Source organism: Pituophis catenifer, unplaced genomic scaffold (assembly GCF_029215685.1).
Source record: "Pituophis catenifer annectens isolate HBS135680 unplaced genomic scaffold, rPitCat1.0.hap2 SCAF_5, whole genome shotgun sequence".
Taxonomy (NCBI): domain Eukaryota; kingdom Metazoa; phylum Chordata; class Lepidosauria; order Squamata; family Colubridae; genus Pituophis; species Pituophis catenifer.
The window spans coordinates 78128653-78152239 of NW_027256885.1; the positions used below are offsets into that span (position 1 = coordinate 78128653).

At 42.8% G+C, this 23587-nt stretch overlaps 1 protein-coding gene across 1 annotated transcript in view; it reads left to right on the forward strand.

The window, feature by feature from the left end:
- The window catches only part of TOP2B (DNA topoisomerase II beta), a 251965-nt gene that overhangs the window by 114557 nt on the left and 113821 nt on the right, over nt 1–23587 (forward strand). The window contains exon 29 of the mRNA XM_070944595.1: nt 22702–22860. Within this exon, the coding sequence (XP_070800696.1) occupies nt 22702–22860 (159 nt within the window). The remainder of the gene's footprint in view (nt 1–22701; nt 22861–23587) is intronic.

Sequence of the window (23587 nt, forward strand, 5' to 3'; positions counted from 1 at the left end):
TTCAGGAACACCATAACCTTGACGGAAAAGAAGAATGCTGTTATGTCTAACTACAATCCCTCTACTAAATCCGCCCTCCTACTTTCCCAAGCGCAAGAAGGTGGCAGCATGGAAGCTTCCTGTGTTAATATGGCTTCCAAAGCTGACACCGAATCTGAAAGTTCCCGGGTTTTCCCCACCCAAAAGAAAGTCAAAGACCCATCCCCTGCACCCACATGTCCATCACATGATCCAATCAATCCACCGTCCAAACTGGAGACAGCCCCCAGTCATTCCTACCCAGGTGCAGGCTGAACATCCTTGACTGTCAGAGAAAATAATATTGTTATGTCTATATATCTTCACCAACTCCTTGCAAATCCTCCTTCTTGTTTTTCCAGGCACTAAATGTGGCAGCCCTGAAGTTCCAATGAAGTACCCCTTCCAATGAACTAAACATTGCAGTCGACCCCATGCAGCCTAGAATCTAAAATCTGTTTTACTTCATAATGCTGTTCCCCTTCTACCACTACTGGTTTAGGTGCTGTTTTCTCTTGCGGCCACAGTTTGCAGCTGACAGCAGGCTTCAGTAAGCTGCTTTGAAAGACTGGATGCACTTTCCCTAGTATGCGGGGGAGGCTGAGCTGGACAGTTACTGGGTTAATTACTTTTACTATTGGGAAAGGTCCTAAAAATTTCTGACCTAGCTTTTTACTAGGCAATTTTAATCTAATGTATTTGGTTGACAGGTAAACTTGGTCTCCCACCTGGAAGGGGAGCTGGAGAGATTTGTGCTTGTTGGCTTGTTTTTTGTAAGCCTCTGCGGCATCTGCTAACACCTTTTTGCTGTTTTCCCAGCCCTTCTTTAATGACTCCATCCATTCAGTTAGAGTCATGGAAGAAGGCTGTTCTCTCGGCAGTTCAGGCATGGGGATGAAGTCCATGCCGCTGGTGACTTGGAAGGGGATCAGTCTGGTGCTGCTATGCACTGCGTTGTTGTATGCCATTTCTGTGAAAGGCAGCACATCCGCCCAATTCTCTTTCTGGTAATCCACATAACATCTTATGTATTGCTCCACCATGGCGTTCATACATGCTGCGGCTCCGTTCGTACTCGGGTGAAAAGCCGAGCTAAGTCCTTGAGATGATCCAACGGACCTCAGGAATTCCCTCCAAACTTTAGTGGTGAATTGGACACCTCTGTCTGAGATCACTTGGCGTGGCATTCCACGTAGCAGATAGATCTGTTTGATAAACATCTTTGCCAGCTTCTTGGCTGAGGGTAGTCCCGAGCAGGCAGTGAAGTGGGCTTTTTTAGAAAACAAGTCGATCACAGTCCAGATGACTGTGTTTCCCCCACTGTCTGGGAGTTCTATAAAGTCCATGGCAATCTCTTCCCAGGGTCAGCTGGGTTCAGCCACTTGTTGGAGCAGCCCAGGAGGCTTTCCTGGTCTCATCTTCATAGTGGCGCACGTGGCATAGCTTTTTACATAGTCCTCCACATCGGCTTTCATTCTCATCCACCAGAATTGCCTCCGAGCCAAGTGGAGGGTTTTCAGGAAACCGAAGTGACCACCTAGCCGTGAATCGTGGCTGCGCTGTAAGATTTGTAGCTTGACACTGGTGGGGACCTAGAGTTTGGACCCTTTCCAAGCTAGCCCTTCTCTCATGGTTAGGATCTCTCAGTTCTCATTGAGCCATTGATCGGCTGGCAGTGACGCTTTTAGCTGTGCTGTCAACTTTCCTTCCAAAGGGTTGGCTCGTCGCCTGGTCTGTCCCCTGGTGGTGACTTGCGCCATGTGTTGTGAGGGGGGAATGATGGCGTGGGTGACTTTTTCCCGCCGACTGTCAAACTGAGGTTTCCTCGATAGTGCGTCGGCCAGCTGGTTTTTTCCTCCTGGGATGTATTTCAGTTCAAAATTAAATCACTGGAAGTACTGAGCCTAGCAGACTTGCTTGGGGGAGAGCTTTCGGGGTGTCTTTAAGGCTTCGAGGTTTTTGTGATCAGTCCAGACCTCGAAGGGCACCTGAGCCCCTTCTAAGAAGTGCCTCCGTGAGAGGAGTGCCCAGCGGACCGCATAGGCTTCCTTTTCCCAAATCGCCCATCGCCTCTCAGTGTCAGTCAGTTTTTTGGACACGTACAGTAGCTGGCCCTGAGGGTCTTTCTGGAGGAGCACGGCTGCAACAGCCATGGCACTGGCGTCCATTTGGACAATGAATTGTCTCTTGGGGTCTGGGTGCTGGAGAATCGGCTCTTCCATGAAGAGCCGCTTCAATTTCTCGAATGCCTTTTGGCAGTCCAGCGTCCAGGCCAGCTGTTGCGCCGGGTGCGGTTTTGCTGGAGGGGGTCCTGTCTTCACTAACTCCGTTAGGGGTAGGGCCACATCTGCGAACCCGGGGATGAATTGCCTGTAGAAGTTTGCAAACCCCAGGAAGCTCTGGAGTTTGCGCGTGCAAGGGGGCTGCCAGTCTAGCACCGCTTTCACTTTCCCCGGGTCCATCTCGATTCCTTCATTTGACACATGGTAGCCCAGGTAGTCTAAAGGGGACGCGGTGGCTCAGTGGTTAAGATGCTGAGCTTGTCGATCAGAAAGGTCGGCAGTTCAGCAGTTTGAATCCCTAGCTCCGTGTAACGGAGTGAGCTCCTGTTACTTGTCCCAGCTTCTGCCAACCTAGCAGTTCAAAAACATGTAACAATGCAAGTAGAAAAATAGGAACCACCTTTGTTGGAAAGATAACAGTGTTCCGTGTGCCTTCAGCATTTAGTCATGCCAGCCACATGACCACAGAGACGTCTTTGGACAGCGCTGGCTCTTTGGCTTTGAAATGGAGATGAGCACCGCCCCTTAGAGTCGGGAACGACTAGCACACATGTGCGAGGGGAACCTTTACCTTTTTAGCCCAGGTAGTCTAAGGAGGTCTTGTGGAATTCACTTAGAAAGCTTCACATAGAGTTTTGGGGCTAGGAGTTTTTCCAGTACCTGCCGCACTAATTTTGTGTGTTCTTCCAGCATCTCACTGAATATGAGACTGTAGTTCAGGTAGACTAAGACCCCTTTGTACAGGTGTTCATGCAACACTTCATTAATTAGCTGCATGAAGACCGTGGTGGCCCCTTGGAGTCCAAATAGCATGACTCTGAACTGGAAGCTGCCCAGGGGGCAGTTGAAGGCAGTTTTCCACTCGTCTCCCTCTCGGATTCGTATCCGGTAATAAGCCTCTCTTAGGTCTAGCTTGGTGAAGACTTTGCCCTGTGATAGATGGTTTAACATATCTTTCATCAAGGGGAGGGGGTAGGTGTTCTCCACGCACACGGCATTAATTAAATGAAAATCCACACAAAGCCTCATCCCCCCATCTTTCTTTTCTTTAAATAGCATAGGGGCTGCTACTTTGCATTTCGCAAGTTGGATGAAGCTCCTGGCCAGATTAGCATCAATGTATTTCCTCAGTTCGGCCATTTCCTTTGGGGTCATGGAATACATCTTCAGTTTTGGTAACTTGATTCCCAGCAGAAATTCAATTCCGCAATCGGCTGGCCGGTGAGGGGGGAGGAAGTTACAGTCTTGTTTGCTAAAGGCATCAGGCAGGTCCTGGTATTCCCTGGGTAGCTGGGTGCAGCCGGGAGGCGCATTTGTGGCAGCTGCCACGCTTTCCGGCTGGCTAGGACCGCTGAGGCTTACTGCCTGTTGGCCATCGTCAGATGTGATTGGTGGCAGCGGGCCAATCCCTATTTTTATCTTCCGGTAACCATCCTCCCACGTGATGGTTGGACCCCACTTGTCTAGCCAGGCGAGCTCCAGTATGATTGAGTCAGTCATCTTGGGGGCTACCACGAACCGGATGAGCTCCTGGTGACATCCCATCTCCAGCCTAACGAGTTCTGTGACTAAGGTGGCTGGGGCTCCACCTATCAGCGTCCCATCGACTTGCTCAAAGCTTATGGGGTGCATTAGGGGTCTTGTGCCTATCCCTAGCTGCTGGACTATGGGGAGGCTGATTAGCCACCTGGTGCAGCCGGTGTCTATGATGGCTTCATCCCCCTGGACCCCTATTTCTGGCACCACTATTTTGGTTTTGACGGTGAAGGGGCGGATGGCTTCACTTACCATCGGGTCCTCTTTGCCGCTGCTCCTGCTGGTGGCACCTGGAGGGGGCTCTCTGGCTGGAGTTTCCTCGGCTTCATCTGAAGGGGGAGGAACCTCAACAGCTTGCCGGATGAATCTACCCGGGTCTGGCGGCTTCCTTGGGGTTCTTCTTTCCCTGGGTGCAGACGGGGTCCGGAGCTGAGGAACTGGTGCAGGGGCCAGGCATTCGGACACCCTGTGGCCGTGCTGCCAACATCGGAAACATTTAATTGTCCCCACTGGCGTCGGCCGTGGCACTTCCACTGGTCTTGCAGGGGTCCGGCAGCCTAGGGTCCTCTTGACTGGCCTTTCCAGAGTGGGTTTCCGCTGCAGGTGAATCTCTAGGTCCATTGCCACGACCAAATTGTACCAGTTCTACAAGCGGTCCGGAACCCCTCCAATGCCACAAGCTTTCCTAAGGTCCTAGTCTAGGGCCTCTTTGAAGTGGTGAACGAGAAGTTGTTCCAGCCAGTTTCTCAATTTGCCGGCCAGTCTTCAAAATTCCCACACAAAGGCCTGGCCAGTTTGTTTCAAGGCTTTGATCTGAACCTCGGCTTCTTGCCTGTGGGCCCTATCTTCGAACCGAGCATGGAGTATTTGCACAAATTCGTCTGCGTCATCCAGTTCTGAGGCCCCCTCATTGTGTAGTTGGGCTATCCAGTCCGCTGCATCCCCTTCGTTCATCCCGACAGCGATAGCTGATACAATGTCTCAATCAGTTTGGTATTGCTCTCTGTAATGGTCAATCTGGGACCAGATCTGGTTGAGGAAATAGGCCAACTTCCCTGGGATTCCGTCAAATGCCTTGGTAGTACAGTGGTCTAAAGCACCCTGTTATTAAGACCAGCTGCCTGCAATTACTGCAGGTTCGAATCTCGCCAGGCTCAAGGTTGACTCAGCCTTCCATCCTTTCTAAGGTAGGTAAATTGAGGACCCAGTTGTGGGGGCAATAAGCTGACTTTGTATAAATAAACAAAAGGATGAAGGCTTAGCACATTGTAAGCCGCCTTGAGTCTCCGGAGAAGGGCGGCATATAAATCAAATAAAAAAAAAAATGTCACTCTGAATCATGGGGGAGGAGTGGCTGGAGGGGCAGGCGATGGAGCTGGTGCCGGTGGCAGAACTGGTGCTGGCATCCATTGGCATTGCACCCACCCTTGGCCAGGATAGAAGGCCTAGCCAGGGGGAATTTGATTGACAGGTGGCAGCCTGAAGATCGGCTGGCGAGGAGAGGTGTTGGGCCTCGGCAGCCCCAACAGTGCAGCTCGCCACACCAGGCTTGACTGCCCCAGTGGGCCTTGCTGCTGTGCCACTCCAACACCTGCAGAAACTGTCATCCCAGTAGACCAGGGCCGGCGAGGGAGGCTGGAGCATGATTGGCTCCAAGCTGAGTGAAACGAAGCCAACACTCTGCTCTGCTCTGCTGCAGCTCCCGGGTCCGGGAAGGTGAACATGGGCTGAGTCAGGACCCAGCCTGGTTGGACAGTGGGAGGCGGTTGCGCGATGCAGCCCATGCTGAGTTGATCGAACTGCTCCGGTAGGCCCGCAAGTGATTGGCTACGCAACGGTGGCTGGAGAACCCACTCCCAGGAGTTGCTGGGGTCTGGAGGTCTCTGTGTTCTCCACTCATGACCCCGGGCCTGTCCCACTCCGCTTGCTCCCATCTGAGGTTTTTGCGGCATGGCTCCGATCTCCAATTTCTGGGGCAGCATGGCTCCCGTGGCTTCACCCCATTGAGAAGCATCCAGCTGAGCGGCTTGCCAGGGCACTGGCTCTTTGCTCCACTTCGGTGGCCTCCACTTCCAGCACCGCAGACTCAGAAGGGGAGTAGATGGGTTCGAGGATTCTCTGGTGGTTTCCTCCATGGTCGCTGTCTTTTCCTCTATCTTCCCTGAGTTTTTACGCCGCCCGAGGGTCGGGTCGGGGCTCAGGACCCTGGACAGCACCCCGGCGATCAGGGAGCTGGGTTGAATTTTTTAAAGCAGATTTGGGTTAATGTCAGGGTTCCAAGTAACACCCCCTACTAAAGAAGACTCTGAGGCTAGCAATTCCTCAAAGATCCATTTTATTAGAGATGTCATATTGGCACATCTGGGAAAACCCAAATCTGAAAGTTCCTGGGTTTTCCCCACCCAAAAGAAAGTCAAAGACCCATCCCCTGCACCCACATGTCCATCATATGATCCAATCAATTCACCGTCCGAACTGGAGACAGCCCCCAGTCACTCCTACCCAGGTGCAGGCTGAATGTCCTTGACTCTCAGAGAAAATAGTGTTGTTACTATGTATCTTCAACTCCTTGCAAATCCCCCCTCTCGTTTTCCCAGGCACTAAATGTGGCAGCCCTGAAGTTCCAAAGAAAAGATGGCCTCCAGGGCTGACACTCATTTCCCACTGAGGGAGCATCTTGTCTTATTTTAATAAGTCACGCTCTTCCTCAAGTCCAAAAACAATATATTCAAGTCCAGTGTTGCTCCTCAGAAAGTTCAATAATCATAGTTTTTTACATCTCAAGATTATCAATCAGTTCCATTTAAGTAGTCCGGGCAGCTTCCACAGTCAAAAGTCACTTTACTTTACTTAAGGGTCTTCCTTATTCTCACAATAGAGTCTCCAGTAGTCATAAAGTAGATACTTATAGAACAGTAAGTATCACCACAAACCTCCAGATGAATGTTATTTATTTCTCATATCAGGAATTCCTAGACTTGTAGAGGTATGGTATATTTTCCATTCACCAGTAGATGGTGCCCTCAGCTTAGGTTTCAGCATTGTTTCAAGTCTGATAAATTGATTAATCCAAATTTAGTTCAATTTATGGAAGCAAAGTTGGCTATTCAAGTAAATTCAAGTAGATAGTTCCAGCATTTTATAATGCCTTTCCAAAACAACGCCTACCCAGTTTAAAAATCCAATTTTCTATGTTTTAAAAGGTCTTTAGCTTTTCTCCCCTTGGTTCCTTTCTTTCGGGTCTAGGATTTTTCTCTCTATGGTTCGCCGCTTTAAGAAATCGTTCTACAATTATTCTGTTAGAAATGGATCACTTTGAATTTTACCTAAGATTTCAAAATATAGAAGAAGAAAAGGAAGAAAATCTACCAGAGATAATTGCGGAAATTCTGGCTGAAGTCTTGGAAAAACCCAAGGAACAGATCATAAATGAGATTGATGAAGCGTTCAGAATATATACTAGATATGCAACAAGAAATAAACTACCAAGAGAAGTCCATGTAAGATTTACAAAAAGGGCAATGAAACCGGAGATACTACAAGTAGCAAGGAATACAGTTCTGAAGCATAAAGACAAAGAACTCGTGGTCTTATGTCAAATACCCAGATGAGTTAGGGATCTGAGGAGAGAATATCAAGTTTTAACGAAATTTTTAATATCTAAAGCGAGTTTTAGATGGCTGGTACCTGAAGGGATTATGGTGACCTGGCAAGGACAAAGACACAGACTTGATTCGACTGAGAAAGTGGAATTATTCTATCAACAATACTGCGGATCATTGGAGGAAGATTTAGGAGCTGTAGGCGTTATAAAAGAGAAAGAAGAAGAAAAAGACAAAGATGAGAAAGCTAAAGAGGAACGGGCCCTAAGAGAATGAAATTTTAATTTTAAGAGAATGAAGTTTTTAATGAAATTAAAAACTAGGAGTAAGTAAATATGGAAGAAGAAATAAAAGCAATATCTCTAAATGTAAATGGACTGAATGCAGCGATAAAAAGAAATAGAATATTGAAAAAATTAAATAGTTTGAGAATGGACATTACATGTTTACAAGAAGTTCATATTAGAAAACAACATATAAAACTATTACAATATCCAAAATTAGGAATTTTATTTACATCTTTAATACAACAAAGTAAAAGAGGTGTGGTATTATATATCAAAGAAAAATTAGAACCTAAATTAATTTTTGAAGATGGGGAAGGTAGGATTTTGATTTGATTTGATGGTGGAAATAAAAATGAACTATAAACAAATACTTTTGATAGCACTATACGCTCCAAATGAAAAACAGGAAGAGTTTTATCAGCAACTACATAGAAAAATTATAGAACTGGAATATTAAAATGTATGTATAATGGGAGATTTTAATGCTATAACAGACCCAGAGTTGGACTACAAAACAGTGAAGACAAATAAAAAATCCAGAAGAACACTGCCAAAATCTTTTTTTTAAATGACAGAATTAAGTGTTCAAGATATTTGGAGACAAAAACATATTGAAAATATACTTTTTACTCAAATAGACATATATCGTGGTCAAGGATAGATATGATATCGATGTCATCTGGACTTATAGAAGCAGTACAAGAAGTAAACATTGGCTCAAATATGTGGGCAGATCATAACCCAATGACAATGATATGGAAAGGCCAAAAGAAAAAGACAAGGTGGACTTTGAACACAACAATATTAAATGAAAAAGAATTTCAAAAATTTATGGAAATGGAGTTAGAAGCTTTCTTCAGAATAAACAAAAAAGAAGATACGTCACTTCAAAATGTATGGGATACAATGAAAGCATATATTAGAGGCCTGGCAATAACATACCTGGGAAAAAAGAACAAAAAGAAAAGGCAAAAACAATTAAGACTGGAAGAATAATATAATACCCTAGAAAAAGAATTTCAGAAAGATGTTCAAAATAAAAAAAATAAGGAATTGATGGAATTGAAGAAACATGAAATAATTTTAAATGAACAAGAATTATTAGCAAACCAATTGAAAGCATCGAAGCAGAACTTTTTGAAAATGCAAATAAACCAGGAAGATGGTTAGCATATAAAATATGAAAAGAGAAGGAGAAAAAACTGATAAACTGTTTACAAGATACAGAAGGGAAGCTACAATATAAAATAGAAGAAAAAAAGAAAACCCAAGAGTATTATGAAAAACTTTATTCTCAAGAGAAGATTTCAGAGGAGGAGATACAAAACTACCTGGAAAAATCAGACTTAATTAAAATATCAGATCAATATAAAGGAATGCTAGAAGAAAGAATAACAATGATCGAGTTAACAGGAGCAATAAAAAGACAAAAAAGTGGGAAAGCACCAGGACCAGATCGTTTACCAGCTGAATTGTATAAAACACTACAAGAAGCAGTTAGTAACGTGATGTTGGACCTATTCAACGACTTATTATTGGAGGCTAAAATGCCAGATTCATGGAAAGAGGCATATGTGACACTCATACCTAAAGAAGGTACAGATTTACAACTGATTAAAAACTATAGACCTATTTCGCTACTAAATGTAGATTATAAGATTTTTGCTTCAATAATGGCAAATAGGTTAAAAAAACCGTTAAATGAATATATTCATACTGACCAAAATGGGTTCTTACCAAAAAGACAAATTAGAGATAATATGAGAATGATTTTGAATACTTTGGAATATTATGAGACACATTCAGAAAAGCAAATGGCGTTGATGTTTTTAGATGCACAGAAAGCTTTTGATAATGTGAATTGGCAATTTATGATAAACCAGCTACAGAGAATGGGCTTCAGGGAGAGATTTATAAATACCATAAAAACAATATATGACAAACAATTTGCCAAGATAATGATCAATGGAGAAATGACAGGGAAAATTAATATAATGAAAGGCACTAGACAAGGATGCCCTCTTTCACCGTTGTTGTTTATTCTGACTTTAGAAGTTCTAAATAGAAATATTAGACAAAATGATAAAATAAAAGGGATGAAATTTAAAAAAGAGGAGTATAAACTGCAAGCATTTGCAGATGATCTGGTTTTTATCATAGAAGAACTGCAATTAACAGGCCCTACATTACTAGAGCAGATAGAAGGATATGGAAAAGTCTCGGGTCTGAAAATAAATAAAGACAAAACAAAAATTTTGGTGAAAAACACAACAGAAAAACAAAACAGAGAGATAAAAGAAAATTTAGACATACAAGTGGTGAAAAAGGTTAAATGCTTGGGAGTATATTTATCTTCAAGATGTGCAACAATAAAGGAAGAAAATTATTATAAACTAAAACAACAAATTGAAAAAGATTTGGAAAAATGGAAAAATCTCCAATTGTCACTTATGGGATGGATTGCATTGATTAAGATGAATATACTGCCAAGACTGTTATTTTTATTTCAAACGTTACCAATAAAAATTGAAAAGACTTACTTTCAACATCTTAATAAGATAATGAGGAAATTTATATGGCAAGGGGAAAAAGCAAGAATAAATATGAAAATGTTACAAGATTTGGGGATTTGGTTTACCAAATTGGGAGTTATATTACCAAGCAGCGACATTGACATGGTTGAAAGAATGGATTGAATTAAGTAACACTAGGCTGTTAGATTAGAAGGACATGATTTACAACTGGGATGGCACGCCTTTTGTGGTATGGTAGAAATAAGATACACTCATATTTTCATAGACATTATATAAGAAATGCATTGTTATCAGTATGGGAAAAGGTTAGAGATAAATACTATGTGAAAATACCAATATGTTTATCAACTATGGAAGCCTTAATTCATCCAAATGTTTTTAAGTTTGGAAATACTATTAGATATAAGGAGTTATTAACGGATAAGGGGGAATTGAAAGAGAAAAGAGAATTGGAAGAGCAAGGGATTGAGATAGATTGGTATATGTATATGCAGATAAGAACAAGATACAAAAAAGATGCTAAGTTATATGGTTTCTATTTGGAAAAAACTGAGTTGGATAGGATACTCACAGGAACATAAGAGAAGCTAATAAAACTTTATAATTTTTTGCTGTTTATTGATCTGGAAGAGAGCAAGTAAAAGAAACAATGATAGCTTGGGGAAGAAATTTTGGTTACCCTATTGAATTTGAAAAATGGCAACAAATGTGGGAAAGGAATTATAAATTAACGATGTCCACTGCATACAAGGAAAATCAATATAAAACGTTTTATAGATGGCATATGCTACCAGAGAGGTTAGCAAAAATGTTTAAAGATAAATCAGCTAAATGTTGAAAATGACATCAGCTACCAGGATCTTATTATCATATGTGGTGGACATGTCCAGAAGCAAAATATTATTGGAATAAAATTAAAACATGGTTGGAAGAGATGATACAGTTACGTATTGAATTTAAACCAGAGCTGTTCCTATTGGGTATTCTTCCAGAAAAGACTAGTAAGGAAAATACTTATTTGATTATACATGTAATAACAGCTGCAAGAATTGTCTATGCTCAAAATTGGAAAGCAGAGAAAATACCTTTGGAAGATGAGGTGATAAAAAAAAATATGGATTGTGCAGAAATGAATAGATTGACTTTAATGATTAAAGATAGGGAAGAGATAGAGTATTATAGAATATGGAACTGTTTCTATTATTGGTTGGAAAAGATATAAAAGATAAACGTTTTATGATTATATTTAAAAATTTGATAGGCAGAATTTTGTCTTAGTAAGGAGATATTAAAATGGTTTGTATAAAGATCAGGATAGAAGAAAGTTCCTTTTTTGGAAGAAGAAGAATGACTGAAGATAACACCGAGATGTCACAGAGAGGGGGCGGAAAAAAAAGAAATTGTTCTAAGAGTCTCTTTTCCTGGATTTTCCTCTTTCTTTTTTTTTTTCTTTTAAAGTTAGGCCCTAAATAAAAGATTTTTCTCACCCAGCTTCAGTCACTGTTCATTTACACCACTCCTGCACATTCCTTTGTTGCCTTGGCTGTCCCAGCTTCATGGCAGCCATGATGGCTGCCTCTTCTCCTCATTGTGAATGAGAGGGAAGAAGCCCTGGGTCAAGCAGGAGAGTTGCGGCTCCCTGCGATCTGCAGGGTGCCCCTCTTTACTTCACCACCCCTACAGGGTGGCTTTAGCTCCTTTTGGAGCCCTCCAAAAGGGAGAACCTAGTGTGGGAGCGTGGAGACCCGCTCCTCACCTCCGATCTCGCTGCAATGTCAGCCGTTGTATCAGTTTAAAGCCCTTCTGATAAGATGAGTCAGTCGCTTTCTGAATATATTCTTTCCACTTCTTGTGAGGTGCAGTACATCCATTGCCCAGAGCCCTTCATGTAGGTAATAGTCTTCATGTAGGTAGTAGTCTGTTGGTGGTTTCTGAGATGTTTTTGATGTATGGCAGTGTTACCCTTTCACAGCTTGTGTTGTGCTATAGTGGGTTGAGTGGTTAGGCACTTTTTGATCAAGTTACGTGCATATCCATTTTGTTGGAAAATGTTGTATAGATTATCTGTTTTCTTTTTCTGATGTTCAGGGTTGCGACAGTGTGTGCTTGTCTAAATAGTGTTCTTACACACCTTCTCTTGTAGGAGGTTGGGTGGTTACTTTGGTAGTGGAGCACCTGGTGTGTGTGTGTAGGTTGGTTTTTTTTTTTTTTTTGATAAACTTGTGTTTCTCATTCTAATTATAAAATTTACAAGAGAAGAAGAAAACAACACATTACCATTCCTGGATATCCTCATCAGCAGAGACAGTGATGGCAAACTAGAAACAAGAAGCAAACAATACCCCAATCAAAGAATTGTGAAACAAGCTAACAGTAAACAGCCCAACCAAAGAACCTCTAAAACCACTCCCATCAACACTGACAGGGCAAGCCACTAGAATATAAAATGGGAGCAAACCCCACTCCCTACTAGCACTGATGATGTTACCTAGTTTGGTAATGAAACATCTGCAAGAGAACCAAGCTCAGAGAGCACCAAGAATTCCTCATAATAAGGTTTGTCATGACCATGTTTGTAGTAGATGTTGGCTTGGTGGAATCTTTCACTGAAGTTCTCCACTGGCAGATATAACTAAGTGTAATGGTATGTGCAAATGACCTTGGAAGATGGGGGAAGAGATGCCATAGCATGCAGCTGCACAAATGGGCAAAGAAAATAAATCAGAAAGGAACCTCCGTAACTTCTCAGACTGTAAAAAAGTCAGTGGGATATTTGTACTATCAAACTTGCAAGATTCTGTTAATGTAGCTTTACAGTAAAATAGCCTGGTGGCTCAGCAGACTGATAGCATTGTGATTAACACCAGCTGTCTGCAATCACTGTAAGTTCGAATCTCACCAGGCTCAAGGTTGACTCAGCCTTCCATCCTTTCTAAGGTAGGTAAATTGAGGACCCAGTTTGTGGGGGCAATAAGCTGACTTTGTATAAATATACAAAAGTATGAAGGCTATTGCTTAATGCATTGTAAGCCGCCCTGAGTCTCCGGAGAAGGGCGGCATATAAATCAAATTTAAAAAAAAATAAATAAAATAAAATAAAATAAAAAAATCTGGTCATATTTCCTGTCTGGTCTACCTGGGAAGGCTGACATAGATCTTTCCAACTTGGTGCATACAATAATCTCATGGTAGTTATCATATACAAAAACAGTGTTCTATGTCTCATTTCTAACTGTTTTTCCATCAATCCCAGAAGGAAAAGTTCAGGTTTCAATTGAATATTAACCTTTAAAGTCCAGTGAACCACTGTATGTATTTGAGCCCAATTTTTTTAGGTTTTTTACACATCTACCAAGCATGATAAAATGATAAAAAGCAATATCCAGATTTTGTCCTCATATTACTATTCAGTTATATTCAACAATATAACAAGGTAGACAAGGTAGATATAAGATGATGGTTTCACTTTTTGTTAAAGATTAGTCGCAATTATGGCACAAAATAAAAATAAAAACCTTACGACAGATTAAGATGAAAGTAAGGCATACAAATGAGAGTTATTGTTCTTGGTTAATGTATGCACAATAGATACAAGATTAATCCATAATAGAAAACATTGATCTTTCCTTGCGAGGATGGGAGCATCAATTACCTTGCAGTGTGTTTAGTGGATCCAGAAATCCAGGTTAACAACTTTTACTACCGAAGTATACTTAAAAGACCTTTTCTGGTTGGATCCCAGGTTGGATTTTACACCAGTGGACAGGACAGTTATTATTACAAACTTCAGTACTCTACTTAACTGCAGAGAGTAAAAGAGAAACTAGGAGATGACCAAACTGAGCCAGAGGGAGGGGTCAGACATGTCATCAGTCTCGAATCCTTTCATGTCCACAAGAGACCTAAGTCCAGCCCACCTTGAATTCCATTGACTCTTATCTACTGCCAATTTGCTTTGACCATTAGTAATTCAGATTCTTGTAGAGAGCTTAAGCTTGCAATAAAACTTTATATTCAATTGAACTGACTGGATTTTCTGATTTCCCTGGCACTTGACATTAATCTGAACTGCTACTCTTCACTAAAATTTTCACTGACTCCGGAATGCCCAAGCCATGGTTTAGACGCCAGAGCTGCCGCAACAGTGGACAAGCCAGACATACGCTCTATGAGCAGATGTCAAGACAGCATAGAAGATGAAATTAGGAATTTTGCAGCCAATCTTCAACAACATATACAGCAAGTACAGACTGATGTCAGGTTCCAGTAAACCACGGGAAAAAAATGCCAAAGAACACAGTCCTGGGTTACAATGGATTTATCTTCTTCATGGAAATGCTGGCACGAACAGATGCTCAAGTGAAATGAAGTCAGGGCTACCCACCCAGTGCTCCCCTCCACCTTTTAAGTGCTTTCCCAGCCCCGCCCAGCCATGCGCGCACCCCACCCATAACATGGAGAACATTCCGCTTCAAACGGCGAGGCACGCCCGACGCGCAGGCGGCTGCCCTGCTCCTCAGCTGTTTTGGCCACTTCACAGCTGTGGAGTCGGCAGCAACCGGGTCTGGTCCGGTCTTGCCCATCCGGCTGGTTGCAATGCATGGGTCCGTGATTCCAGCAGGTATGGTGTTTGGTGGGAGTGGTGCGGCCATGCGGCTCTCTGGAATGGCTGCCCTGGTCTCTCCTTCCCCCACCGGAATGGCAGCCCCGGGCCGCCAAGCACACCAGGGCTGACATGTGGCCCCCCTACCATGGAGACGGCACCTGGAAAACAAAAGGCACAATGAGATGGTTCCCGGTCACCGACCCCTGACCCCCCACTTGGTTGGGTTTTTTCAGTGGAACCTAGTGACCAGTCAGGCTGCCCTCACATCTGTGCCGTGCACCTAAGATGCTTCTGACAACGGGTATCCCTTCCACAGGATGAGGTATTGCAGCTGACCCCTGTGCCACCGGGCGTCCAATATCTTGTCAATCTCATAATGCTGCTCCCCCCTGACAGTTATAGGTGGGGGCTTTGGAGGAGGGGGCCCCCTTAAAGGGGCTGTCTGAACTGGACGTAGCAAGCTACAATAGAAGACCAGGTGGGTTTTCCCAAGTAGCCGCAGGAGCTTGAGCTTTACAGTGACCGGATTGATGATTTTCACGATCGGGAATGGTCCAATAAACTTAGGTGCTAGTTTCTTGCACAGTACCTTCAACTTCAGGTATTTTGTGGACAAGTATACCTGTTGCATGATATGAAAGGGGGGTTGTGGGCTCCGTTTTTTATTTGCCTGACATTTATAGCCCTCTGCTGATTTCCGTAAAGCCTCTCTAACCGTTTCTCACGCCCAATGCATCCTCGCTACCCACTCCTTCAAGCCTAGCTCTTTGGGGGCCTCCTGGGAGCACTCTGATATCAGAACAAAGTCCACCCCAGTAGCAATCCGGAAGGGGGTAAATCTGGTGCTACTGTGAATCGCATTATTATAGGCCACCTCGGCGAAGGGCAGTAAGTCAGCCCAGTCAGATTGTTGGTGCCTTACATAGCAGTGTAGATACTGCTCTACCATCGCATTAGTTGTTTCAGCGGCCCCGTTAGTAGCCGGGTGGAATACCAAACTGAGGCCTTGGGAGGACCCTACCATGGTTAGAAACTTACGCCAGAACTTAGCGGTGAATTGCACCCCTCTATCAGATACAATTCTCCACGGTGTGCTGTGTAGGCAGTATATATGGGTGATGAATAGTTTTGCCAGCTTTCAGGCTGACAGGAGGCCGGAACAGGCCACGAAGTGGGCTTGCTTGGAAAAGAGGTCTATGACTGTCCAGATCACCGTGTTGCCTTGGCTCTCCAGGAGATCTACAATAAAGTCCATGGCCAACTCTTCCCATGGTCTGACAGGAGTCACCACTGGCTGTAGGAGTCCAGGGGGTTTTCCTTGCCGCTTTTTCATGGTGGTGCACACGACGCAGCTCCGTACGTAGTCCTCTACGTCCTTTTTCATGCGATGCCACCAAAACTGGTTCGTTAGGTGTAGAGTCTTCAAAAACCCGAAATGCTCGGCCGCTCAGGCATCGTGGCAGTGCCGCAGCACGGCTAAGCGGAGGGAGCTGGGTACATAGTTTTTTGATCTCTTCCATGCCAGTCTGTCTCATTGGGTGAGTGAGCGACAGTTCTCCTGGAACTATGGATCGGTCAGAAGTGTGGCTTGGATGGACCGGGGTAAGTCCTCTAACGGCACCTTCTGTCGGGACGTTTTGGGTGCCTGTTGAACTACTTGCGCCCGGTGGTGCGGTGTCGGTATCATGGCTTGAACTACCTCTTCTCGGCCGCCAGCGTACTGCGGCTTCTGGGACAGTGCGTCTGCTAAGTAGTTCCTTCTACCGGGAATGCACTTCAGCGTGAAATTGAAGCGTCTGAAGTACAACGCCCACCGGACTTGTTTGGGCGACAGTTTTCATGGGGTTTGAAGGGCTTCCAGGTTTTTATGGTCTGTCCAGTCCTTAAATGGTAAAACCCCCCTCCCCTTCCAGCAAGTGTCTCTAGGTCTTCAGGGCTCATCGAACTGCAAAAGCCTCTTTCTCCCATATCGCCCATTTGCATTCATTGTCATTTAGCCTACGGGACGTGTAAGCACCCGGTTGTAGGGGCCCCCCCTCATTTGTTTGCAAAAGAACAGCTCCCACCGCCACATCACTAGCATCCGCTTGTACTACGAACGGCTTGGTGGGGTCCAGGTGTTTTAGCACTAGTTCCCTGGCAAACAATGTTTTCAGGTGTTCAAAAGCTTGTTGACATGCTAATGTCCACTGCACAGGGTGACCAGCCAGATGTTTAATCCGTAGGAGGTCCGTTAGTAGGAAAGCCATGCGGGCAAAGGATGGGATGAACTGGCAATAGAAATTAGCAAACCTCAGAAAACTTTGCAACTGTTTACAGGTTTTTGGGGCCTGCCAGTCCAACACCGCCTTCACCTTAGTGGGGTCTCAGCCTGTCAGGGCTGACCTGGCTGGAACTACAATAAAGCCAACATGACACGACCACAATGGTAGCTGGAGCTGTGTCTTTATTTCATCCGTTACAGGCAAGCCACAGAACTCGGTGAAAATGCAATAAGACATGTGAAGTCAGCGCTGGGAGCAGCCGCCTTCCAACGCTGTTTTTATCCCCCACTCTCCACCCCCAATTATCTGGCTTTTGTCATCCTAATTATCCAATTACCCAACCATCAATTACCCAATTATCCTACAGCATCCCCCCCCCCCCGGGGCAACTAACATCCGGCATAGATGACTAAGGAACATGTCAGGCTATTTCCCCGGTGGCCTTCCAGGCCAGTGTTCAGCTAAGAGGTGCATGGGCTCTTCGGCATCTCCCACGATCCAGGACACGTGCTGGTAGGTTACACCTCTGCCAGGTATTGCTGCCTTCGCCTCCGCTACTCCCGCGTTGTCCCCCCCCCAATTGTGGCGAGCCCGAGGACTGGGCTCGACACAGGGTCAATTTCCACACCCTCAGGAGAGATCCGGAACCCTAGTTAGTCCAACTGTGTTTTGTGAAATTCACACTTGGATAACTTTACATACAGGTTCACCGTCAACAGTTTGTGTAGTGCCTGATGCACCAGGTGGACATGCTCAGCTAGGGTTCTGGTGTAAACTAGGATGTTGTCTAAGTAGGCGAGCACTCCATTATATAAGTGTTCCTGCAGGACCTCATTAATGAGCTGCATGAACACAGTGGGGGGACCTTGCAACCTGAAAGGCATGTCCTTGAACTGGTAACTCCCCAACGGGCAATTGAAGGCAGTCTTCCATTCATCCCTGTCCTTGATTCTAACTATAATAAGCCTCCCGTATATCCAATTTGGTAAAGATGCGGTCCTCCGCCAGGCGGGCCAGCATGTCCTTCATGAGCGGAAGGGGGTACATGTGTTCTACGCATACTGCATTGATTCTACGGAAGTTAATGCATAAGTGCAAGCCCCCATCCTTCCTCTCCCTGAAGAGGCCTGGGGCTGCTATCCAGGATCTGGCCGGTTGTATGAACCCGCGTTTCAGATTTTTATCTATATACTTCCTCATTTCTGGTAACTCCTGAGGTGTCATAGAGTACATTTTGGGCTTCGGCAACCTAGCCCCTGGGAGTATCTCTATCACACAGTCCGTGGGACGGTGGGGCAGCAGAGTATCATACTACTTTTCACTGAATACCTCCTCCAGGTCTTTGTATGTGGCAGAGAAAGGCGCTGGCTCACCCACTGCCTTAGCCTCCGTCATAGTACCTCCTCCACCCCTCCCCTTTCCTGGGGTATGGACGTGAATTTCATGCAGTGGTGGGTTAGGCCCAACACCTATCTGCAGGTGCCGAAACCCCCACCACCACCATATCATCGGGCCCCACTTATCAAGCCACCCCAGGCCCAGGATGACTTCTGTCATTTTTGGGACCACGATGAAAAGTATGAGCTCTTGGTGCGGCCCTATTTCTAATGTGATGCGCTCAGTAGCATGTCGCAAGCTGTCCGCCAGGGGTGGGTTCTAAATTTTTTTACTACCGGTTCTGTGGGCGTGGCTTATTTTGTGGGCGTGGCTTAGTGGGGGGTTATGTGACTGGGTGGGTGTGGCCAATTTTTTTTTTTTTTACTTTTAAAAGCATTTTTTCTACAACATTAAGAGGTTGCAGAAAAAATACTTTTAAAAGCCTCTGATGATCAGGCAACTCAGCTGGGATCGCCAGTGGCTTTTAAAGGCATTTTTTTCCGTACAACCTCTTCAGCTGAAGAGGTTGCAGAAAAAAATGCTTTTAAAAGCCTCTGACGATCCCAGCTGAGCCGCGCGATCATCAGATGATTTTTTTTTCTTTTAAAAGCATTTTTTTGGCCGAAGAGGTTGTAGAAAAAATGCTTTTAAAAGTAAAAAAAAAAGCCTCTGATGAGTTGGGCGGGGTAAGTGAGCAGCGACTGGGCCGGGGACTGGTTCGGGGACGTGGCCAGCCAATGTTATTACCGGTTCTCCGAACTACTACAAATTTTTACTACCGGTTCTTGTGAACCAGTGCGAACCGGGAGCAGCCCACCACTGCTGTCTGCCCAACAAGGAGCCGTCTATTTGCTCGAAGCACATGGGGCGTGACAGTTTCTGGGCTCTCACCCCTAAGCTGGTTGCTGTGGCTGTACTCATGAGGCATCAGGTGCAGCCGTCAACACCACTGGAATCCAAAAGGGATGGATGGCCATACTCACCATAGGGTCAGCCTCTTCGTCATTGTCACTCCCACTAGTGTCAAGGCCGTCGTCTGTTTGGCCCCTCGTGTCAGCCACGTCTGCAACTGGGGTTGGTGAGCTTGTTTGTTGAGCCCCCTGTGACTTTTCCGGGGTTTTCTTGGCTGTTTTCATTGCCGTTCCTTGCTGCTTTCCTGAGGAGCTTGTGGAGGCTTTGGGACCTGCTTCGGGGCATTCTGCCGCCTAGTGGCCTGGCTTCCCACAATGGAAACATATCGGTGGCTGGACAGGTGTGGTCTTCTTGGGAGAGAGGACGACCATCTAAGCACAGTGCTGGAGTGAAGTTGGTGGACAGTGTTTGGAACTGGGTGAGAAGTACTTTATTTATTTGAATTCTCAAACCCCAAAAAGAATTTGGAAAAGGGTTCACAATTATTTAATGGAGCAGCGACCGGGCACTTGGAAAAAAATATTAAAATTGAAGGAGGCAGAATCAGAGGGGGGGGGGGGAAGACAGAAGAATTGCTAAAAATACAGAAAATTGGACTTTTAAACTGGACAGGCATTTTATTGGAAAGGCATCTTGAAACGCTGGAATTATTCACTCAAAAATTAACATTATCTTTACATTGTGGAAAATTGGAAAAACGGTTTAATATTGAAATTTAATCAAAAGAGTGCTACCTGCTGATGAAAGGAAGAACAACACATTCCCAAAATTTCATTTGTCAACTGGAGATTTAAACGTATGAAAGAAAATACAATATAAGAGTAGATTTATAGAGGAATTTAAGGAGGTGCTGGAAGATTTAAGGGGCTCTCCAGAGGAACAGGCAGATTAAGCTTGGAATATAAAGAAATAAGAACATTGAGCATTTTGAGAAGCGTTTGTAGGTTTGAACATATGGTTTTTGGATTATTGGACAAAAAAGGGACTCAATAAAACTCAACGAGATGTTTCATCAAGAAGAATGGAGTGGGGAAGAGGTGGCGTCAGCAATTCAAAGTACAAAGGAGACACTGATAAGACACTACCAGAAAATTATGGAAAAAATGGAGAGTATAGATGAAATGCTGAGAAATATAATACAAGAGACAGTGAATGTTCAAGACGCCCAGGAAGAGGAGGAGCCAACTGAAAGAGCAGATGGAAAAAGGGGACAGACAAAACAAATGGAACAAGAAAAAAAAGAGATAATAAAAACAATAGGGATTGATGACATAAACCAAGGGGAGAGTACTCTAAGGAAATTAAAAAAGAAACTGGGGAAACAGAAAGATTTTTATGGGTGAAAGATAGGGGCAAGAGTAGATATTTTGAAAACTAAACAATGGAAAAGGATAGAGAAGGGAGGAAAGTTTAAAATGAGTAGGCAAGATGTGGAAACAGATAGAAATAAAGATCCAAGAGAGGAATATGGGAGACAAGCTAAGAAAAGAATAATCAAAGCTTTAAGGCAGGTAAGAGATGATGGTTAGAAAAGGGAATATGTTTAATATAGTAGTGGCATAACAAAACAAACAAACAAAAATTAGAGGGATGGGATTTAGAGAAAGGGGGATTAATAAAATACACATTTTTATGTAATAAGGAGAAGCAATAATAAGAGGAAACTAAAACTTGAAGGATGGTATTACTAAATTATAATTCAATATGAATGTGGGTAGGTTTGTTAAATGTAATAAATATGATTAACAATATTTTATTTGCATTAAAATGTATGATATGCAGATGATTGATATAAAAATAACATTGAAACATTGAATAATTAAAAAATGAAGGATTATAAATTGAATAAGCAAATAATGAAAGATCTTAATATAAATGAGGGTATTATTGTTAGAAATATATAAGTTTGTTAAATGTAATAAATATGATGGATAATATTTTATGAAAGGTGGCATTATTGTCAGCTTTGGAAGCCATAGTTGGGTTTTTTTCTGGAACGCTGACAATTATTAAGTGTATTTAAATAATATGGGGATTGGCATAAAAATAATACATAGAATTACTGACTAAACAAAAAATGAAAGAGCATAACTCAATATGAATATGCATATGTATGCTAAATGTAACAAATATGATTAATAATATCTTAGTAGTATTATGTAGAATATGGTGAATGATATAAAAACAATATACTGAAGTATTGACTAACCAAATAACAAGTTGAATAAGCAATAATGGAAGATCTTAATGTAATATAAATGTTGGTATTAATATTAATTAGATAAGTTTGTTAAATGTAACAAATATGATTGATAATATTTTATTTATATCAAAAGGTATGATAATTAAGATAGGGTGATTGGTATAAAAATAACATATTGAAATATTGAATGACTAAATGAAAGATTATAATTTAATATAAAGATGTGTATTATTACTAGTATTATATAAGCTTGTTAAATGAAACAAATATGATTAATACTAATTTTCTTGTATGAAACGTATGATACTGAGGTACCACACTGTTCACACACTGATATGTTTGTAAAAAATAAAAAAAACTTTTTTAAAAAGTAAAGCAATACTAGTCTCCCATTTTCTAGCTTGATGCCTTAACCACTACACCAAACTGGCTCTCTGATTTAGTTTAGGGTAGTGAAAAATCATATTGCACAGGTCACAAGATATCCATGGTGATCGAGGCATCCAACCTGACCATTGCCACCCAAAAGCTGATTCATGGGATACAAAGTCACCCCCTTGTCATCAGGCTATTTCTGAGAGAGGCAATGCCATTGGGGGGTGACTGTTATCAGGCAATGGCAGGGGATTGGATGTGTGGGTTCTATCCACAGTCCCTGGTCCATAGGCAAGTAAAGGTAGTCAAATAGTACTACTTAACATATTCTCAGCGCAACACCAGAGTAGATTATTTTACCAGCAGATCACTGAAATATGTATGCATCAGTGCCACTGGGTCTGAATCTTGCAGTTCTCTGCTGTTATATTAAGATGGGTTACCATAATTCAAACACAGTGCTATAAATCTTTTATCTAATGATCTGAGAAGTCCTATTGAAACTTATTCTTACTAAATGGATGGATAAATTATGCAAAAAATAAGGTTCTTAAACATATCGAAGTGCATGTTATAGATATTTTAGAAGCATCTGCTTATATTACCAATTTCTGTATCATTAATCTGGGAAGGTATCAATGCTAAATGTTAGAAAATATAATAAAGATTATTCCTTACACTGCTAAGAATTTTACTTCGTTTTAGGTACTAGAGTGAAAAGAACACCATCTTTCACAAAGTCTGCTGCAAAAAAAGTAAAGAAACGAAACCCATGGTCAGATGATGAATCAAAATCTGAAAGTGACTTGGAAGAAAATGAGCCTGTGATTATCCCAAGAGATTCTTTACTTAGAAGAGCTGCAGGTAGCAATAGGAAATTTAGCAAAATCTTTTAGTTTAATATTGTAAATGAGTTAAGTTTTAACAATTGGCCACTGTGTTTATAGTACGCATGTTGTGCTTAATCATGTTTAACCTAAAAGACTTTTTGCATGCATTTGAAGATGACTTTTATGATGTGAGTTAAAATGTTTTCCTTCTGACATCACTGTAATGCAGATTATTGTTGTATACACAAAAGTATTTTGTCTACAATTACTCCAGTGTCAGCTAAGCTTTTCAGTAAGTTTGCAATGACCTGTTGCTTCTGCTTCGTATATATGACTAGTTTTGGAACAGTTTTAGCAGAGATTTTTCTTCGTGTTTCAGGTACTGCCTCAACTTCAATAATTCCATACAACACAATTTCTTAACAAACTTTTTCATAAGTGAAATTATTTAGCTGGAAATATTTACATTTTTTATATCTTGACTTGCTTTGTGAATGAATTAGCTTCAGTTGCAAATGTGTATTTGTATTTGTTCGTCTGTGGAATTGTCTTTTCATGGCTAATTGTAAGGTCCACAAGTCAATTCCCTTTTGTATCTTTACAACAATTTTACAGTGGAAAAAAACAAAGAAAAGGTATCTTGTTGTTGTTAGTCACGAAGTCGTGTCCGACCCATCGCGACCCTATGGACAAGGTTCCTCCAGGCCTTGAATGCCTCAAATGCCATGATCTTAGTTTTCTTAATGTTGAGTTTCAAGCCA